This window comes from Cibotium barometz, chromosome 65 (genome assembly GCF_041138505.1).
Source record: "Cibotium barometz isolate CiBa-2024 chromosome 65, ASM4113850v1, whole genome shotgun sequence".
NCBI classification, from domain to species: Eukaryota; Viridiplantae; Streptophyta; class Polypodiopsida; order Cyatheales; family Cibotiaceae; genus Cibotium; species Cibotium barometz.
The window spans coordinates 17,662,118-17,677,488 of record NC_141110.1 but is presented as its reverse complement, the minus strand read 5'-3'; the positions used below and the strand labels follow the sequence as shown (position 1 = coordinate 17,677,488).

At 43.8% G+C, this 15,371-nt stretch overlaps 1 protein-coding gene across 2 annotated transcripts in view; it reads right to left on the bottom strand.

The window, feature by feature from the left end:
* LOC147602987 (uncharacterized) overlaps positions 1-11,419 on the bottom strand; it is a 72,192-nt gene extending 60,773 nt beyond the window's left edge. For both annotated transcript variants that reach the window (XM_086797254.1, XM_086797253.1), the window contains exon 1: positions 10,917-11,419. In XM_086797254.1, the coding sequence (XP_086653380.1) occupies positions 10,917-11,306 (390 nt within the window). In that variant the 5' untranslated portion in view covers positions 11,307-11,419. The remainder of the gene's footprint in view (positions 1-10,916) is intronic.
* Between the last annotated feature and the right edge of the window lie 3,952 nt (positions 11,420-15,371).

Sequence of the window (15,371 nt, the reverse complement as noted above, 5' to 3'; positions counted from 1 at the left end):
TCTCTCCTTCTCTTGTGCTGTCTATTTTCTGCACTCTACTTGCTCTTGTGGTCTCAGATTTGGTTATCATCTTCGCTGCATATTTTGACATGGTATCAGAGCCCTAGGCTCTTGAAAGATCTTGGGAGTTTTCTGAGCAAGAGGGGGATTGTTGCGTTGCTGATTGGTGGATTGTTAGGGACTGTTCGGGAAGAGAAGAAGCAAGAGGAAGGTGGGTTGAGTTGCTCGACAGCCACTTGCAGGTTTAAAGTTTTTTTCCCACACACCCACCCTTTTTCAGTTACATCCCCGCGATGGCAGATTTGTTAGAGATGGCTGAGAAGCATGTGAAGATCCCAACACTCCCCACATTCCCAGTGGACCGTCAGTTGGACGGGAACAATTACGACATCTGGAAGGTTATGATGGAGTCTGTGCTGGAGTCATATGACCTTGCTGATTTCATCGTTATCGGGGTTCCACGGCCGGAAGCAGAGGAAGTGGAGTTACTGTCAACGAGGAAGGACCGCGAGGCACAGGCACAGATGTGGGATCGTGTCAACGCCAGGGTCCGTTCATTTATCTTCCTCAACTACACACCGCAAGCAATCAATCACGTAAAGCATGTGACGCTGGCTAGAGGCATATGGCAGCACTTGGCTTCTAGGCTCCACGATCTGTTCGAGTACCCAGGTGGTTGATGGACACCCTTCACGAGTCAGGTGTCACGAAGCTACCCTCCGAGTGGACCAGAGAGGACAGCCCTCGAAGATCGCACAGAGTCCGCGACAAAAGCAATTCAGCGGAGCTTCTTCAGGTAAACTATGCTTTGATGTCTCGTATTATGCGAGACAAGGAGCCCACTTCCGTTAAGGAAGCCCTTTCACAGGATACTTGGAGGAAAGCCATGCAAGTGGAACTTGATGCCATCGAGAAGAACAACACATGGGAGTTGGTACCGAGGCCGTCGAAACGGTCAGTCATTGGTGTCGAATGGGTCTTTAAGACCAAATATGCGTCAGATGGGTCGGTGGACAAACACAAAGCTAGACTCGTGGCTAAAGGTTATGCTCAGCGGCCAGGCATCGACTACGAGAATACCTTTGCACCGACAACACGGATGACCACGATTCGGACTGTTCTTGCCCTTGCTTCTTCTTAGAGGTGACCCGTGTATCAAATGGATGTAAAATCTGCGTTCCTTAATGGTGACCTGCAGGAGGAGGTGTATGTTGAGCAGCCTCCAGGCTTTGTTGTTCCAGTATCAGAAGGGATGGTTTACAGGTTACGTAAGGCCTTGTATGGTCTTAAGCAGGCTCCCAAAGCTTGGAATCAGAAGATTGATTCCTTCTTTGTTCGGACTGGTTTTCAGAGATCGGTTGCAGATCCCAACCTGTATCTCTTTCGCGAACGCGGCATGGTTACGATTATCATCCTTTATGTGGATGATCTCATTCTCACCGACGGTCATGTGGAGCACATTGGTGTGACGAAGGCCGTCTTGTCAAAGGAGTTTGAGATGACCGACCTAGGCTTTTACTCCACTTCTTTTTGGGATTGGAGATCTGGCAGACCCAGAGGGGGTTTTTTGTCTCTCAGCAACGGTATGTTCATGAGTTGCTTGAGGCCTTTGGGATGGAGAACTGCAAGCCTATTACTTCGCCGATGGACCCAAATACAAAGTTAACTGTTAATGATCCTTGTGAGCCAGTTGATGCCTCGCAGTATCGGAAGTTGGTTGGTTCATTGATCTGGTTGCTGAACACCAGATTGGACTTGAGCTTCTCCGTGGGGCTGTCGAGCTCTTTTTTGCAGACGCCATTGAAGTCTCATTGGGACGCAGGATTGCGGATCTTGCGGTATCTGCAGAGTACGAAGGATCTAGGACTCTTTTACACAGGAGGGGATGGAGTCAGACTCCAAGGTTGGAGTGACTCAGATTGGGGAGGAGATCCAAACACGAGCTACTTCAGGTTACAGTTTTACCCTCGGCTCAGGAGCAGTTTCTTGGAGCAGTAAGAGGCAGCCAACTATTGCCCTATCTTCGACAGAGGCAAAATACCGGGCTGCTTGTGGTGCTGCTTGCGAGGTTGTGTGGCTGCAGAGGCTGCTAGGCAAGATTGGGTTTCCATAGAAGGAGCCCACAGTCATCCAGTGTGATAACCAGAGTTGTATAGCTATTGCTCGGAACCCGGTCTTCCATGCCCGGACCAAGCACATAGAGATACAGTATCACTTTGTACCTGAGAAGATCTTGGCTGGTGACATCTTGCTACTTTATTGTTCGACGGAGGACAATGCAGCGGACCTCTTCACGAAGTCTCTACCTCACGCTACGCTCAGGTAGCACTCCGGCTCCCTAGGGTTGATTTCACAGCCAAGAGCTGAGAGGGGGTGTTAGAAGTCATCTCCTATCTTTATCAGACACCAAGGCCTCTGTTGTGGACCTCATGTGCCTGATTGTACCTGCTGCAAATTGTACCTATTGTACCCGAATTTTATACTCATTGTACCAAGTGTCCTCATATTTTCTCATTTGTATAAATCTGAAATTTGTTAATTTAAATTCAGAGAATTCTTTAAGTTGTGCAGTGCAGGAGCAAAGCATGTATATGCTGACCATGCTCAGGAAGTTCTTCCTGGTGTGGTTAGTATTTTCCCTGTGTGGTGTTGTTAACCGCGTTCTCAGAGCCTCTGAGAGCCAGTGAAGGTTAGACTCACCAGGGAATTTGGGAGCAAAGCTCATTGGGGAGAACCAGGCCATGTTCCCTCCGCAGTGTACCCCTTAGCCTGCGTTAGTACGGGCCTGCCTGTTGGTGTACGGTCCCGGAAGACCAGTGAAAGGCAGGTGTCCACCCAGTGAAGGTGGGAATGAGCCTGTGATTTTGGGCTACTTCAACCAACACATCTTCATCGACTTGAACTAGTTTGTTTGGTTGTTTTCACTCCCTAGGTGGAGAAATCTGGCCTATCATGCCCGTGACACTTTTACATATAAATACTCCAAGAAATACAAAATGTATTACGGGAGGGGGGTGGCCCTTTCCAGCCCCAGTGCTGGTGTCATGTGTATTTTCAGTATTTCCAGTATTTATGTTGCTGATGTTGTTTCCATTGTTAATATCAATTAAATTAAGTGTTCTAAATATGTGTATATTGTCTTCCGATCTATAGGCCTCCTGTGGGGAGGCGGTCACATGGTGCCTTTCACACGTGTGAGTCAGCCACTTTTAATAATGGCCGGCTCAATTATGTGTTGCCACAAGCTGGACGACTGGCTAATGAGGCTTTGTATACTTATGAGATGTGGCCTACAGTGCCCACAATGCCCACGGTTCATAGGCTACCCCCTCCAGGGCTGGCCTAGAGCCTTAAAGCCTATGTAATGTAAGATGTTATCTACTTAGTGTATACACCTAATGGATTGACTTAACCTCAGATGACCTAAATGCTTGTTCTCCACGTGGGTTAAGGGACTAACCCTGACACCTAAGGCTAGGAGACTCGACTATGTAGCTCGTGCCTCACATGTCCCGAATTGGGGATCACAATGGGGTAACGCCATATGATAAATGTTCCTTGAAGGGTACTATTGATGTACAATGTTACACTGAATGATGAACCAAAGTGTCATATGGCACCTCAATGCATGGTGCATGTGACAACCAATGTGGTTAACATACTCCTCGTCATGTTCTCAATCCCATCCCTCGGATCCAAGGAAAGATGTACGAGTGGTGACTCGTGAAGAAGCTTATTGGTTAATGTCGTTGTAGATGCACTCACCTGAAACGTCAATGGTCATTGTTCCTCCAAAAGAAACCGAGAAGACTAGTTAGTAGATGGAAGTAGTTAGCAAATAATCACGAGCCAGTCCTAAGGGTGATGGGATTGCTAACCTTGATAAGTGATTGCTTTTGCGGGTTTTTTTAAATCATTTGTTAAAACTTCTTTTATTTGTTTTTAATTTTTGTTGTTTGTCTTGCTCAACTTGCATTTTAGCAATCATTGGCAAGGCATTACAATTGTAGATTTGGTTAGCTAGTTAGCAGGTGTACTAAGACAGTGAATAAGGGGAAAGAGGTGAAGAGGGGGTCCATAGGAACGCGAGCACCACCATCCGAACTCGAGTGTGTACTCTTGTTCCTCACTTGGTAAAATTGAAACAGTGCCTATTCTTTTGAAGATGTGATCGTCTAGGAGGCTCCATTGTTGGCAAGGTATGGGTTGTGTGGCTCGGTGGTGACATTGAGGAGTCACCATCAAAAGGACAACCTATTCGGTCTCCACCTTTCGAGGAATCCATACGATGAATCGTACCATGGAGTAGGCTTTCGCCCACCATGCCCCCCCATCTAAAGATGTTCCTAGAAGGGTGTCGATGTACAGAGTATGGTGCAGGTTCATGTGTACCTTACTTTAACTACCACTAGAGAATTCCAGAGGTTGCAGTCCACAGTGATGAGATTGTGGAGGCATTTACTGCCTTCAAATCTGAAGTAGTGCGCAGACTTGAGGAAGACGTTGATGAAGACAAGTTGTTTCCCTCTCGCAAGATGGGTTCTTGTGTTTCTGAATCATTTTTGGACGCAGGTTCTTGTGATGCCACCCACCACTGAAGGGATGGAGTTGAAGGGTTATTTGAGAAATAGACACCAATTTTAGGAGTCTTTGGTTGTTGTGTGCCCTTACCTTTTGGTGCAAGGCTTGTGTGGATGGTGATGGCTTCGAGGCCTTATTCTTGAGAACCCAAAAAATTAAGTTGCTGTCATAGAAGCCTTAAGCTTCTAAGAGATTCTTGGGCAACCATTGTCGGTACATGACGAGGGTTCTTTGTTGGCAAGGCTTCCTCGTCTTGCTTTGGTTTCTTTTTGATTGACTGGTGTCTCATTGCGTATGATATTGCAAGGGTGGCTTTAGGAGTTCGGTGTTTCCCTCAAAGAACAACACTGGGGCATCCAACGCCATTGACTCCCTTGAGCTTCAGCCTACCTTATTGTCATGTGCACAGTGTGTATCTACCGTGTGCTACACACACACAAGACTAGCTTCAAAGTTTGGGGAAGCTTGGAGCTAGGCAGGCTGATTGGCGAGCTGAGTTAGGGATAGACTAACGGGCGGGGGCATCCAAGTATGAACGGGTGGGCGCCCAAGTGTGGAAGCCCGATGACCGGCCAAGAGCCTATAAAAGGGTGGCCAAGGTTAGTCATTAGTGATATAGAGTCTCGCGAGATTTGTGAGAGCTCTATGGTCTTGGAGCCTGGATCTAGTGCAGACGTGCACCTGCTTTACGCAGCCGAGGCCGGCAGCAATCTCGAGGCCCGCAAGGGTAGCTTCGTGGCGGTATGGGACGTCGCGAGGAGGAGATTGGTCAGTACGTCAACCTAGTTAGCTCAGCTCGTGGCTCGGTGGGGACAGCCAAGACTGTGGGCTTGCCCACGGCTGTCATGGGGGAGGTGAGTCAGGCCTGCACCCCTTTGTTGTTTGTTTGTTTGCAGGTTTCGAGTCTCGTACCAGGAGCGTTCCATGAGGAGATCCGGTGGGGATTTGACAATGGTATCAGAGCGTGCCTCGTGAACGAGCAAGTCGGTAGGTAGAGAAGATGAGGTCGAAGAAAGGTATGTGTTCAAAAAGCTTGCTGTTTTTCTGTGCATACTGCTGTTTTTCAGATTCAGTATGTTGTTTTTTCATCATAGGAACCCGTGATGATAGTGATTATGTTTTGAACTGTATAAACAGTTTCAGGTGAGAGAAAACAAAAAAAAAGCATGTTCGTTTGTTTTGGTTGAACTCGAAAGAGAGAGAGAGCGAGAGAAGTGATGGATTGGTTATGCAGGGTCGCAAGCGCGTGCTGGTCGTGTGCTGTTGAAGGGCGGTCGCATGCTGGTCGTGTGGTTGTTGGAGGCGCACACATGCAGTAGGCTAGGCCTACGTAGGCAGTCGGCCAAGCCTACGTAGGCAGGCGCCTAGGCCAGGTCGGCAAGCGCCCAGGCCAGGCCAGGCCAGGCCTGCGCAGGCACCCACGCCTACGCAGGCAGGCGCCAGGCCTACGCCGCCTTGTGGCCAGGCCTGCGCAGGCAAGCTGGCGTAGATAGCCACGCAAACCTCCATGAAGGCGGCGCCAGCTGTACGTGAGGCGACAGCAGCAAGGTGGGCAACTACAGGCTCACGCTGGCAGCCGGTGGCACTAATCCAGGAGAGAGGGAGAAAAAAAAACAAAAAGCATTCGGCGCTTTTGTTTTTTTTAGTTTTTGTTTAAAGATTTAAAGGCCCCCAAGGTTTAAAGGTGTTTGTTTTTTTTTTTAAGAAAACAAAATATATACATCCATATATATATATATATATATATATAACACAAAAGCAAAAGCTCAAGTAGCTTTTGGGGATAGTTATATAAACCCCTTAAGTGGGCTTCTTGCCACACATCTCTCAAGTTTTCAAGCTCTCAAGCTCTCAAGTTCCCTTGCACTTTTATTGTGCAAAGATCGAATTTTCTCTCCACTTGCCCTCTTCACGATGTCGACCCAAGAATCGGAGTTGGAGCCCCTTGTCGAACGCGAAGGCTTGCCGGCTACGGAAGATATCGATGCCGATCTTTTTGACGATTATGTATCAAAATCAGATTTCCAAGAGTTCAAAGTTGCTCTCGAAGCTTCTTCTTCGAAACGTCAGGCACAAATTGCCGCCCAGATGCAAGCCTTGCAGAACTCCATCTCTCTCTTGACCACTACCCTCTCTACTCTTTCGGGTATGGATACCTAGGCCTCTGCTTTAGGCCCCAACATTACTCCGGAACCGTTCGGGGGTGAGCAAAAGCAGCGTACCAAGGAGATCGTGGACACTTGGCTACATAAGTGGCAGGTCCATTTTCAGTTTCATCCATATGATGATGGAAAAAAGATCCAGTTAGCGCAGCAGGTTTCCTCTCCGGCAAAGCTTTGCTTTGGTGGAAGCAACTCAACCCTAAGCCAACAACTTGGGCACAGTTCGAAGACGTCTTCAAGAAGGAATTCCTCAAGAAAGAGGATGATTATGATGTTGTTGCCCGGTTTACAGCTTTGACCATGATCATTCCACTTTCTTCCTTTCTCATCCATTCCATGGATGTAAATGAATTAAGTGTGTTTGAAAGCAAAGAATTACAGATGATACTTGATTCGTTTCAAGATGTATTTCCTAAGGAACTGCCATCGGGTTTACCACCTGAACGGGCCGTAGATCATCGTATTGACTTGATCCCTGCTGCTCGTCCTGTCAGTATTCCACCTTACAGGATGAGCCAAGCTGAGGAAGATGAGTTGGCTAAACAACTCAAAGATTATTTGAGGATGGGCCAGATCCGTCCAAGTAAATCACCTTGGGGTGCACCTGTGTTGCTTAGGAGAAAGAAGGACAATACCTGGAGAATGTGTATAGATTACAAGAGATTGAACAAGCTGACAATTAAGAACCGTTATCCTCTCCCTAGATCAGATGACCTGATTGACAGGTTAGCAGGAGCAAAATATTTCATGAAGATCGATTTACATACTGGCTATCACCAGATGCGTATTCATGAAAGGCATGTCGAAAGAACCGCCTTTCGGACTAGGTATGGCCATTACGAGTTTCTCGTATTACCTTTTGGGTTAACCAATGCTCCAGCCACTTTCCAGCAAATGATAAACGATTTTTTTCGTGAACATTTGGGGAAATTTGTGGTGGTGTCCCTAGATGATATTTTGATATATAGTCGTACTCTTGAGGGTCATGTTAGACACCTCACAATTGTCTTATCTATTTTAAGACAGAATCGACTATATGCTAAGTTTAGTAAATATGAGTTTTTTAAGACAGACATCATTTACTTGGGACACAAGATCACTAGAGATAGATTAAGCATTGACTATGACCGAGTTCACAAGGTTCTGGACTGGCCTATACCGCGAACAGTTAAGCAACTTCGTTCTTTTCTCGGTTTTGTTGTTTTTCTTCGGAAATCTGTGCGGGAGTACTCTCAGCTCACACTACCGATGACCGACTTATTGAAAGGTCGTGGACGTAAGTCAAATCAGCCTATCACTTGGAATAGCGATTTGGATATGGCCTTCAAACTTTTGAAAGATAAAGTCAAGGAAGCACCTATCTTAGCATTACCCGATCCTAGTCGGCCTTATGTTCTTGAAACTGATGCCAGTGACTATGCCATCGGGGCTGCCCTATTTCAAGATGGTAGACCGGTTGCTTTAGAAAGTAAAAAGCTAGACGACACTCAATCTCGTTGGCCAACCCTTGAGAAGGAGCTTTATGCTGTGATTCATGCTCTCAAGGTTTGGAGATATTATTTATATGACTCCAAGTTTGTGGTATTGAACTGATCATCAGTCAATCAAGTATGTGTGTGATGCGGATGATTTGAGAGGAAGGAAAGCTCGTTGGGCAGAGTTAATGCAAGATTTTGATTTTGAGATCCGTTATCGGAAAGGGTCCATGAATAGTGTTGCAGATACGCTTAGTCGAATTAGAGAGGTGAATACTTTGTCGTTCACCGAGATTTCTACCGACTTATTTCAGTCATTGAGAGGGCCTTGCAAGACTGATAGTTATTTTGGTCCATTTTGGCAGAAGATCCAGGACGGCAGCTCATTGATTGACCAAGACTCAATGACTGAGCAGTCTACCATTCAGGCTGCAGGAGGCCAGTGGATGATTCGGAATGGTTTACTATTCCGTAATGACAAAATTTGTGTACCACAAATCTCGAACATTAGGTCCAAGATTCTTAAAGAGTGTCACAACGCCCTTTCTGCTTGACACCCTGGGGTACACAGGACGCTATCGTTAGTGAAACACACTTTTTATTGGCCAAAGATGAAAGGGTATGTAGAAGATTATGTTCTCAAGTGTCAAATTTGTCAGGCAAATAAAGCTGAACGCTTTAGTCAGGCTGGGTTGTTGCATCCTTTGCAAATCCCAGGTAATAAATGGGAAAGTATTTCCATGGATTTTATTACCGGATTGCCCAGAACACATCAAGGCCACGATTCTATTTGGGTTGTGATAGATCGCTTGACAAAAATGGCTAGATTTTTACCAACCCGGAAGACTATTACAGCTACGCAATGTTAGAATTTGCATATAACAGTACTAAGCATACGAGTACAGGTTTTAGTCCTTTCATGCTTATGTATGGTTTTCAACCTAGATCAACTGTTACAGTAGGATTCTCAAGACTTCAGCATGATGCAGCACGTAATTTTTTGCAAGATATGCAAGAAATGTTACAAGTTGCAAAGGAATCTATTAGAAGTGCTCAAGACCGAGACAGATTTTATTCTAATAGACATCATTCACCCAGAGAGTTCTCTGAAGGAACGATGGTGTATTTGCGAGTTTCGAAAGATTTCGAGACTTTACGGACAGATCGATCTCCGAAACTATCCCCTAGATACTGTGGACCATTTCGTATTACACGAAGGATTGGTTCAGTTGCATATGAATTGGATTTGCCTTCTCATGTGAAAGTTCATCCTGTATTTCATGTCAGTAGACTTAAGGAAGTACTGGGTGGAACAGACCAGTTAGTTACTCCTCAAGAAATTATAGATGTCGAGGACATGACATTTGTTCCGCACGAACCTGAAAAGATTCTTGGATTTCGTGAAAGAAGATTGCGTAATACGCTTATCACGGAATACAAGATCAAATGGAAGGATCGTGTTGAGGAGGACGCTACATGGGAGACATTGACTACTCTTCAGAGAGATTACCCTGACTTTTTAGTGAGCTCAGGAGTGAGCTCTTAGAGGAAGGGGAGTATGTCATGTGCACAGTGTGTATCTACCGTGTGCTACACGCACACAAGACTAGCTTCGAGGTTTGGGGAAGCTTGGAGCTAGGAAGGCTGATTGGCGAGCTGAGTTAGGGATAGACTAACGGGGGGCACCCAAGTATGAACCGGTGGGCGTCCAAGTGTGGACGCCTGATGACCATAAAAGAGTGGCCAAGGTTAGTCATTAGTGATATAGAGTCTCGCGAGATTTGTGAGAGCTCTATGGTCTTGGAGCCTGGATCTAGTGCAGACGTGCACCTGCTTTACGCAGCCGAGGCCGGCAGCAATCTCGAGGCCCGCAAGGGTAGCTTCGTGGCGGTAAGGGACGTCGCGAGGAGGAGATTGGTCGGTACGTCAACCTAGTTAGCTCAGCTCGTGGCTCGGTGGGGACAGCCAAGACTGTGGGCTTGCCCACGGCTGTCATGGTTGGGAGGTGAGTCAGGCCTGCACCCCCTTGTTGTTTGTTTGTTTGCAGGTTTTGAGTCTCGTACCAGGAGTGTTCCAGGAGGAGATCCGGTGGGGATTTGACACTTATCCTTGGTCTTTGTGGCCATTGGTGGTTCTCCTTGGAGGCTTGTTGAGGTATTGGATTTTCACCTTTCTTTGGCGGCTTCTTGGTTCTCTTTGATGGCTTGGAGATCTAGAGTTTGGCGTAGCCATCGTAATGATAACCCTGGGCAATTAACTGGGCACCCACCATCGATCCTAGTAGACAAATCTTGGCGTAGCCATCGTAATGATAACCTTGGGCAATTAGCAAGTAACTGGGCACCCACCATCGATCCTAGTAGACAAATCTTCATAGATAAACCATCAAACTGAGTTTCCCACTTCTCTTGAGGTGACGGGACATACAGTATACTTTCCTTTGCACAGAGAACAAAATATTAACACGGCTTCCTTTGTTAAGAAAGCGAATAACCCAGCGCTCATGCCGCTGAACAATGGGCATATTTTTAAGTGCTTGCTTGTACATGAAGCTCAAAGAGCTGCCTACTACACTAAAACGAGTTTCCTTGAGTCTCTGAGTGACAACTGATCTTGTGAGTGTGTGTGTGTGTGTGTGTGTGTGTGGTTCGTGGGGGTGGGGAGTGTGTGTCTGCTTGTGGGAAGGGGAATGGCTTACCTCTTCGTAGCGCTGTGTCCAGGCAAGCCTCTCGTCCTCAGTGATTGCGGGGCGCAAGATGGCCGTGGTCTCGTATCGCCGCAAGCCCTTTGGCAGCTTCTCTTTAAGCGGCCGCTTGTGCTTGCGAGAAGATTTGTTTCCTGCCGTCCCCTCCAGCAGCCGGTCCTCCTCGAAAGACGAAGATGATGAACCCGACTCTGAGGAGAAGGAGGAGGAGGAGGAGGTGGTGGAATCCCCGTGGGCGGAGGAGAGAGTTCTGATGGTGGCGCTGGTGCAGAGATTCAACCGGGCAGGAAAGAAAACACGCGTAGCCGTGTTCCGCTCGGAAATGCTGACAGGACTGGCGGAAGGCAGAAGAAAGGAGTCAAGCAAAGTCCCTGCAAAACCCATGTCTCCTCTCTGAAAGCCTGCCCGTCTATGTCTACTTCTGCAATGAGCCCGTTGTTCTGTTGCATGGCAATAGCAAAATTACCGAAAGCAATGTGTGTGCGTGTGTCATACTACCGAATTCGCACTTGCTATAGTTTATTTAGGTCATCATGGTCATGTAGCCTGGAGCTACTAACACCCAATCATTTTCAAACACGTTTGCAAGAGCTATTCATTTTATGTGGGGCTGTTCCCACTCAGAGGCATACATTGTTAGAGGGTCGATACTTGAGCAATTGAATGCTTCTAAAACCTACAAAATAAATTCATCAATGATACATATAGTAATAAATTCGATACTTAAGCAATTGAATGCTTCTAGAAACCCACAAAATATATTCATCAATGATACTACATATAGTAATAAATTTGGCCTTGCAATCAAGTAAAGAAGTTTATAAAAGAACACAAAGTTAGCACCCACACTAGTGCTCGACAAAAATGGCATTCTAGTGTATTTGTACCAGCCAAAAATTAACAAAAACCGACTGAGATATTAAGTCGCCCTTATTTAAAGGAATGATTTTTCATATATTTTAGTTATAAAACTCGCATATAGTAGAGATTTTGAAAATAAAAACTGGATGATTTATGAGTTGTTTTTTAAGCACTAATCTGCATTAGTCAGTGCATCAACATGGCGCATTACCCGAATATATCATAGAGGTTAGTATTTGTCTAAAGAATGAAAAAAGCTCACAATCCGTTTGATTGTTGCCATAAAGTGCATTAGAAATGTTACAATCATTAAATTTTGAATGCAAGAGTGCACTGTGTAGGCACACATCCTTCTTCTTGCTTTTTCTCTCCCATGGAGACTTCCATGCCATAAGATACACACAAACATCACAAGGCAAAAGCATGGTTGTTGTAAGCATTAGACATGGATTTAATTTCAAGTATTAAACAAAAGTGAATGCATAAAAGATTAGCATAGCCCATGCACAAAGATCACATTTTCAAATGCTTCTCATTTCATACATGGCAATATTTAATGTTGGAGAGATGGGGTAAACTATTGCTTTTGAATCTCCAAACAACCAATGCTTTTCTCTAAGCTTTTGGAAGTAACTAATTTATTGGGTTTTCAATATTCTGTGAATTGCAAAATAGTGATGAAGGTTCTTACAAGAGGATGGGCATGTTACTTTGGGATTTGCAACCATAATAGTGACCTTGAACCTATAGTTAGAATAGTGCATAAAGGACAAATCAATTAGACACTCGTCGAAAGGGTGAAACTTTAAGAAGTAATGCTAACAATGAAAGTGGTAGATGAGAGCCAAAGGGAGGAAATGAGAAAAGTTATTTAGCCTTAAGTTCAAACAAGGTTTACATAGAAGTTCCCTTGGCCAACAAAGGAACGAAATCCAACTCATCTGGTTGCAAGGGTATTGAATGAGGTAAGAGATTTGGAAGGTTAAATGTCAAACATTCTAAAGGCATTGAATGAGGTAAGAGATTTGGAAGGTTAAATGTCAAGCATCCTCAAGGTATTGAATGAGGCAAGAGATTTGGAAGGTTAAATGTGATACATCCTAAAGGTAATGGTAATATACTATCTTAAACTAAGGCCACATTAAAGTCTCGAGTGCGTAATTCCAATTTGTAAAGGAGAACATATAATGGATGAGTTCCACAAAGCCTCTAGATAAAGTACAATTCGTGGCACTTAGGCCTCACGTTGTGTGTAATAGCAGCTCTCATTTTCAAAAAGCACTAGAGGGGAACAATAGTATTAAAAGTGAGGAAGAGCTACTAACCCCCATATCAAAAGTGAGAGGAACAATAGTATCAAAAGTGAGGGAGGAGCTTTAACTATTTGACTCATTAATCCATTTTTTCCCCCTGAAGAATGACTTATTTCCTTTCTCTTTCTCTATCTTTCCATAGCAATCACTTTTTTAGCCCACCCTCTCTCATCCTCACTCTACTCCACAAGCTTCCTTTTAAACCTTAGTTAAGAAATCTTTTAACCTATATTAATCTTTTCATTCCATCCTCGCTCTCTTTTTTTAGTCCTTCCTCTCTACCACCACCTCTCTCTTCTTAAATTTTATATCTTTATTTTATAATATATATTATATTTATTTTACTCTTTATTTTTCTTCTTTTACTAATGCTGGCATTCTCACTAACTTTTTCTTAATTGGATTCTTAATCCATATGATTTCATCATGCCATCTATAATAATACTTCTCTCTCTAATTTCCTTTATTGAAGCCTTAACACACACATACACTACCCACCTAAAAGGAGAAAACAATACACACATTTCCTTTATTAAAGCCTTAACACACACACATACTACCCACCTATAATACTTATCTCTCTAATTTCCTTATTAAAGCCTTAACACACACATACACTACCCACCTAAAAGGAGAAAACAATAATTAATACATTCTTAAGCCTTGAAAGGTATCGCTTGTTTCCTCCCTCATTTGAAGGATGCAGATATTCTCCCTAAAATACTCCACCTCATGCTCACTCTTGTGGACTACTTTATCTAAGTCCTTCAATAGTCCTTTCAACAACAAAATGTCTATAACTACCTAAGTGTATTAAATGGTATACAAGATCTCAAATCTCTTCTTCACTTCATGGTTGTGGAGGACTTGTAGCAAATTTTCAAGTGCTCAAGCAAGCTTTAATGTGGTATAAAAGCAAATTAAAGTTTGTAGAAATGACCAAAAAGGTACCTATAAAAAGCTATTTGAGGATATTGGCAATGGTGTAGATGATAAGGGAAAGAGAAGAAAATGTATGACCTTATCTTACAAGAAGCTTCATGTAAGCACTTTTATGCAATTGATAAAGGACTAAATTCAACTAAATTTATCCTACATAATTTTAGATTTGGGTGGTAATCAGACCAGCTTCGGGAGTATCTTATAAACTTTTCTGAAGATGTATTGGTGTTTGTTGATTTTGAAAAAAAACTACTCATTTAAGAAGCAAAATGATATACAAAGTATGCATTAGCATACTATTCAATGCACTATTCTCATCCATATTATGTATCGTCAAAATGAAACACATAAGGATAAATCCATAATCAAGGACACACATTTTATCATTTGAGATGACAAAACACATGACACCGTGTTTGTTCAACATAACTTTTTACTTCACTGTAAGTGGTTGCATAATCTAGAATTTTACTTCACAAAGCATTGGGTATGGTTAGATGGTGCAGCTTCACAATTCAAGGTAACCCTTTATGGTACTCTCACCTGACAAATGTCAAGATGACATGGATTTTTTTGGATCAGGCCACGTTAAGGGGAGAGAATGATGGTGCTAGGGTATTGGTAAAAAGCATCCTAACACATGAATAACTAAAGGAAGATGACGTCGTGTTTGAGAAATGGGATGGACATCTTGCAAGAAACATTGAGCAAAGGAGCAAGTAGTAGCTATCCACCATCAAAGGAAAGATACATCAAATGAAGATTAAGGTTATAGACAGACAAATCCATCACATAGGGATGTGCAAGTCTTGATAATGCATAGCATGTATGGTTTTGGTAAGCATGATAAGGGCAAGAAAATCATCTTGCTACTACAGCAACTTGCTACTACAAAGTGTAATGCATATATATACATGGGGCATGGACAAGTTGTACCAAGTCTCATGTTACAATTGGACACATTTCCTCCTCCAACATATTGATGGTGCATTGGTCAATGTGAGAGCTCAATTGTTAAGCCTATATACAAGAGAAGTGAAGATATGATAAGTGATTTGCTCATTGAAAGTAATAATTTTGCTAAGGAAGAGGAAGAGTTCTGCATTTTAAAATGCAAGGAGGTAAAGAACAAAGCCACCCACATGCTTAAGGATGTATGGGGGACTATGTACCTACTATGGTAGGCTCTTATTTTATGGAGGGATTGTATTATGCAAGATCATTACTACTTATTCAAGTACATAGTTGTTACCTTAAAATTGTCTCATCTTGTTAAAGCCATAATTTGGATTATCTATCCTCTGAAGTACCTGAGGTAATATACTGTGCTCTG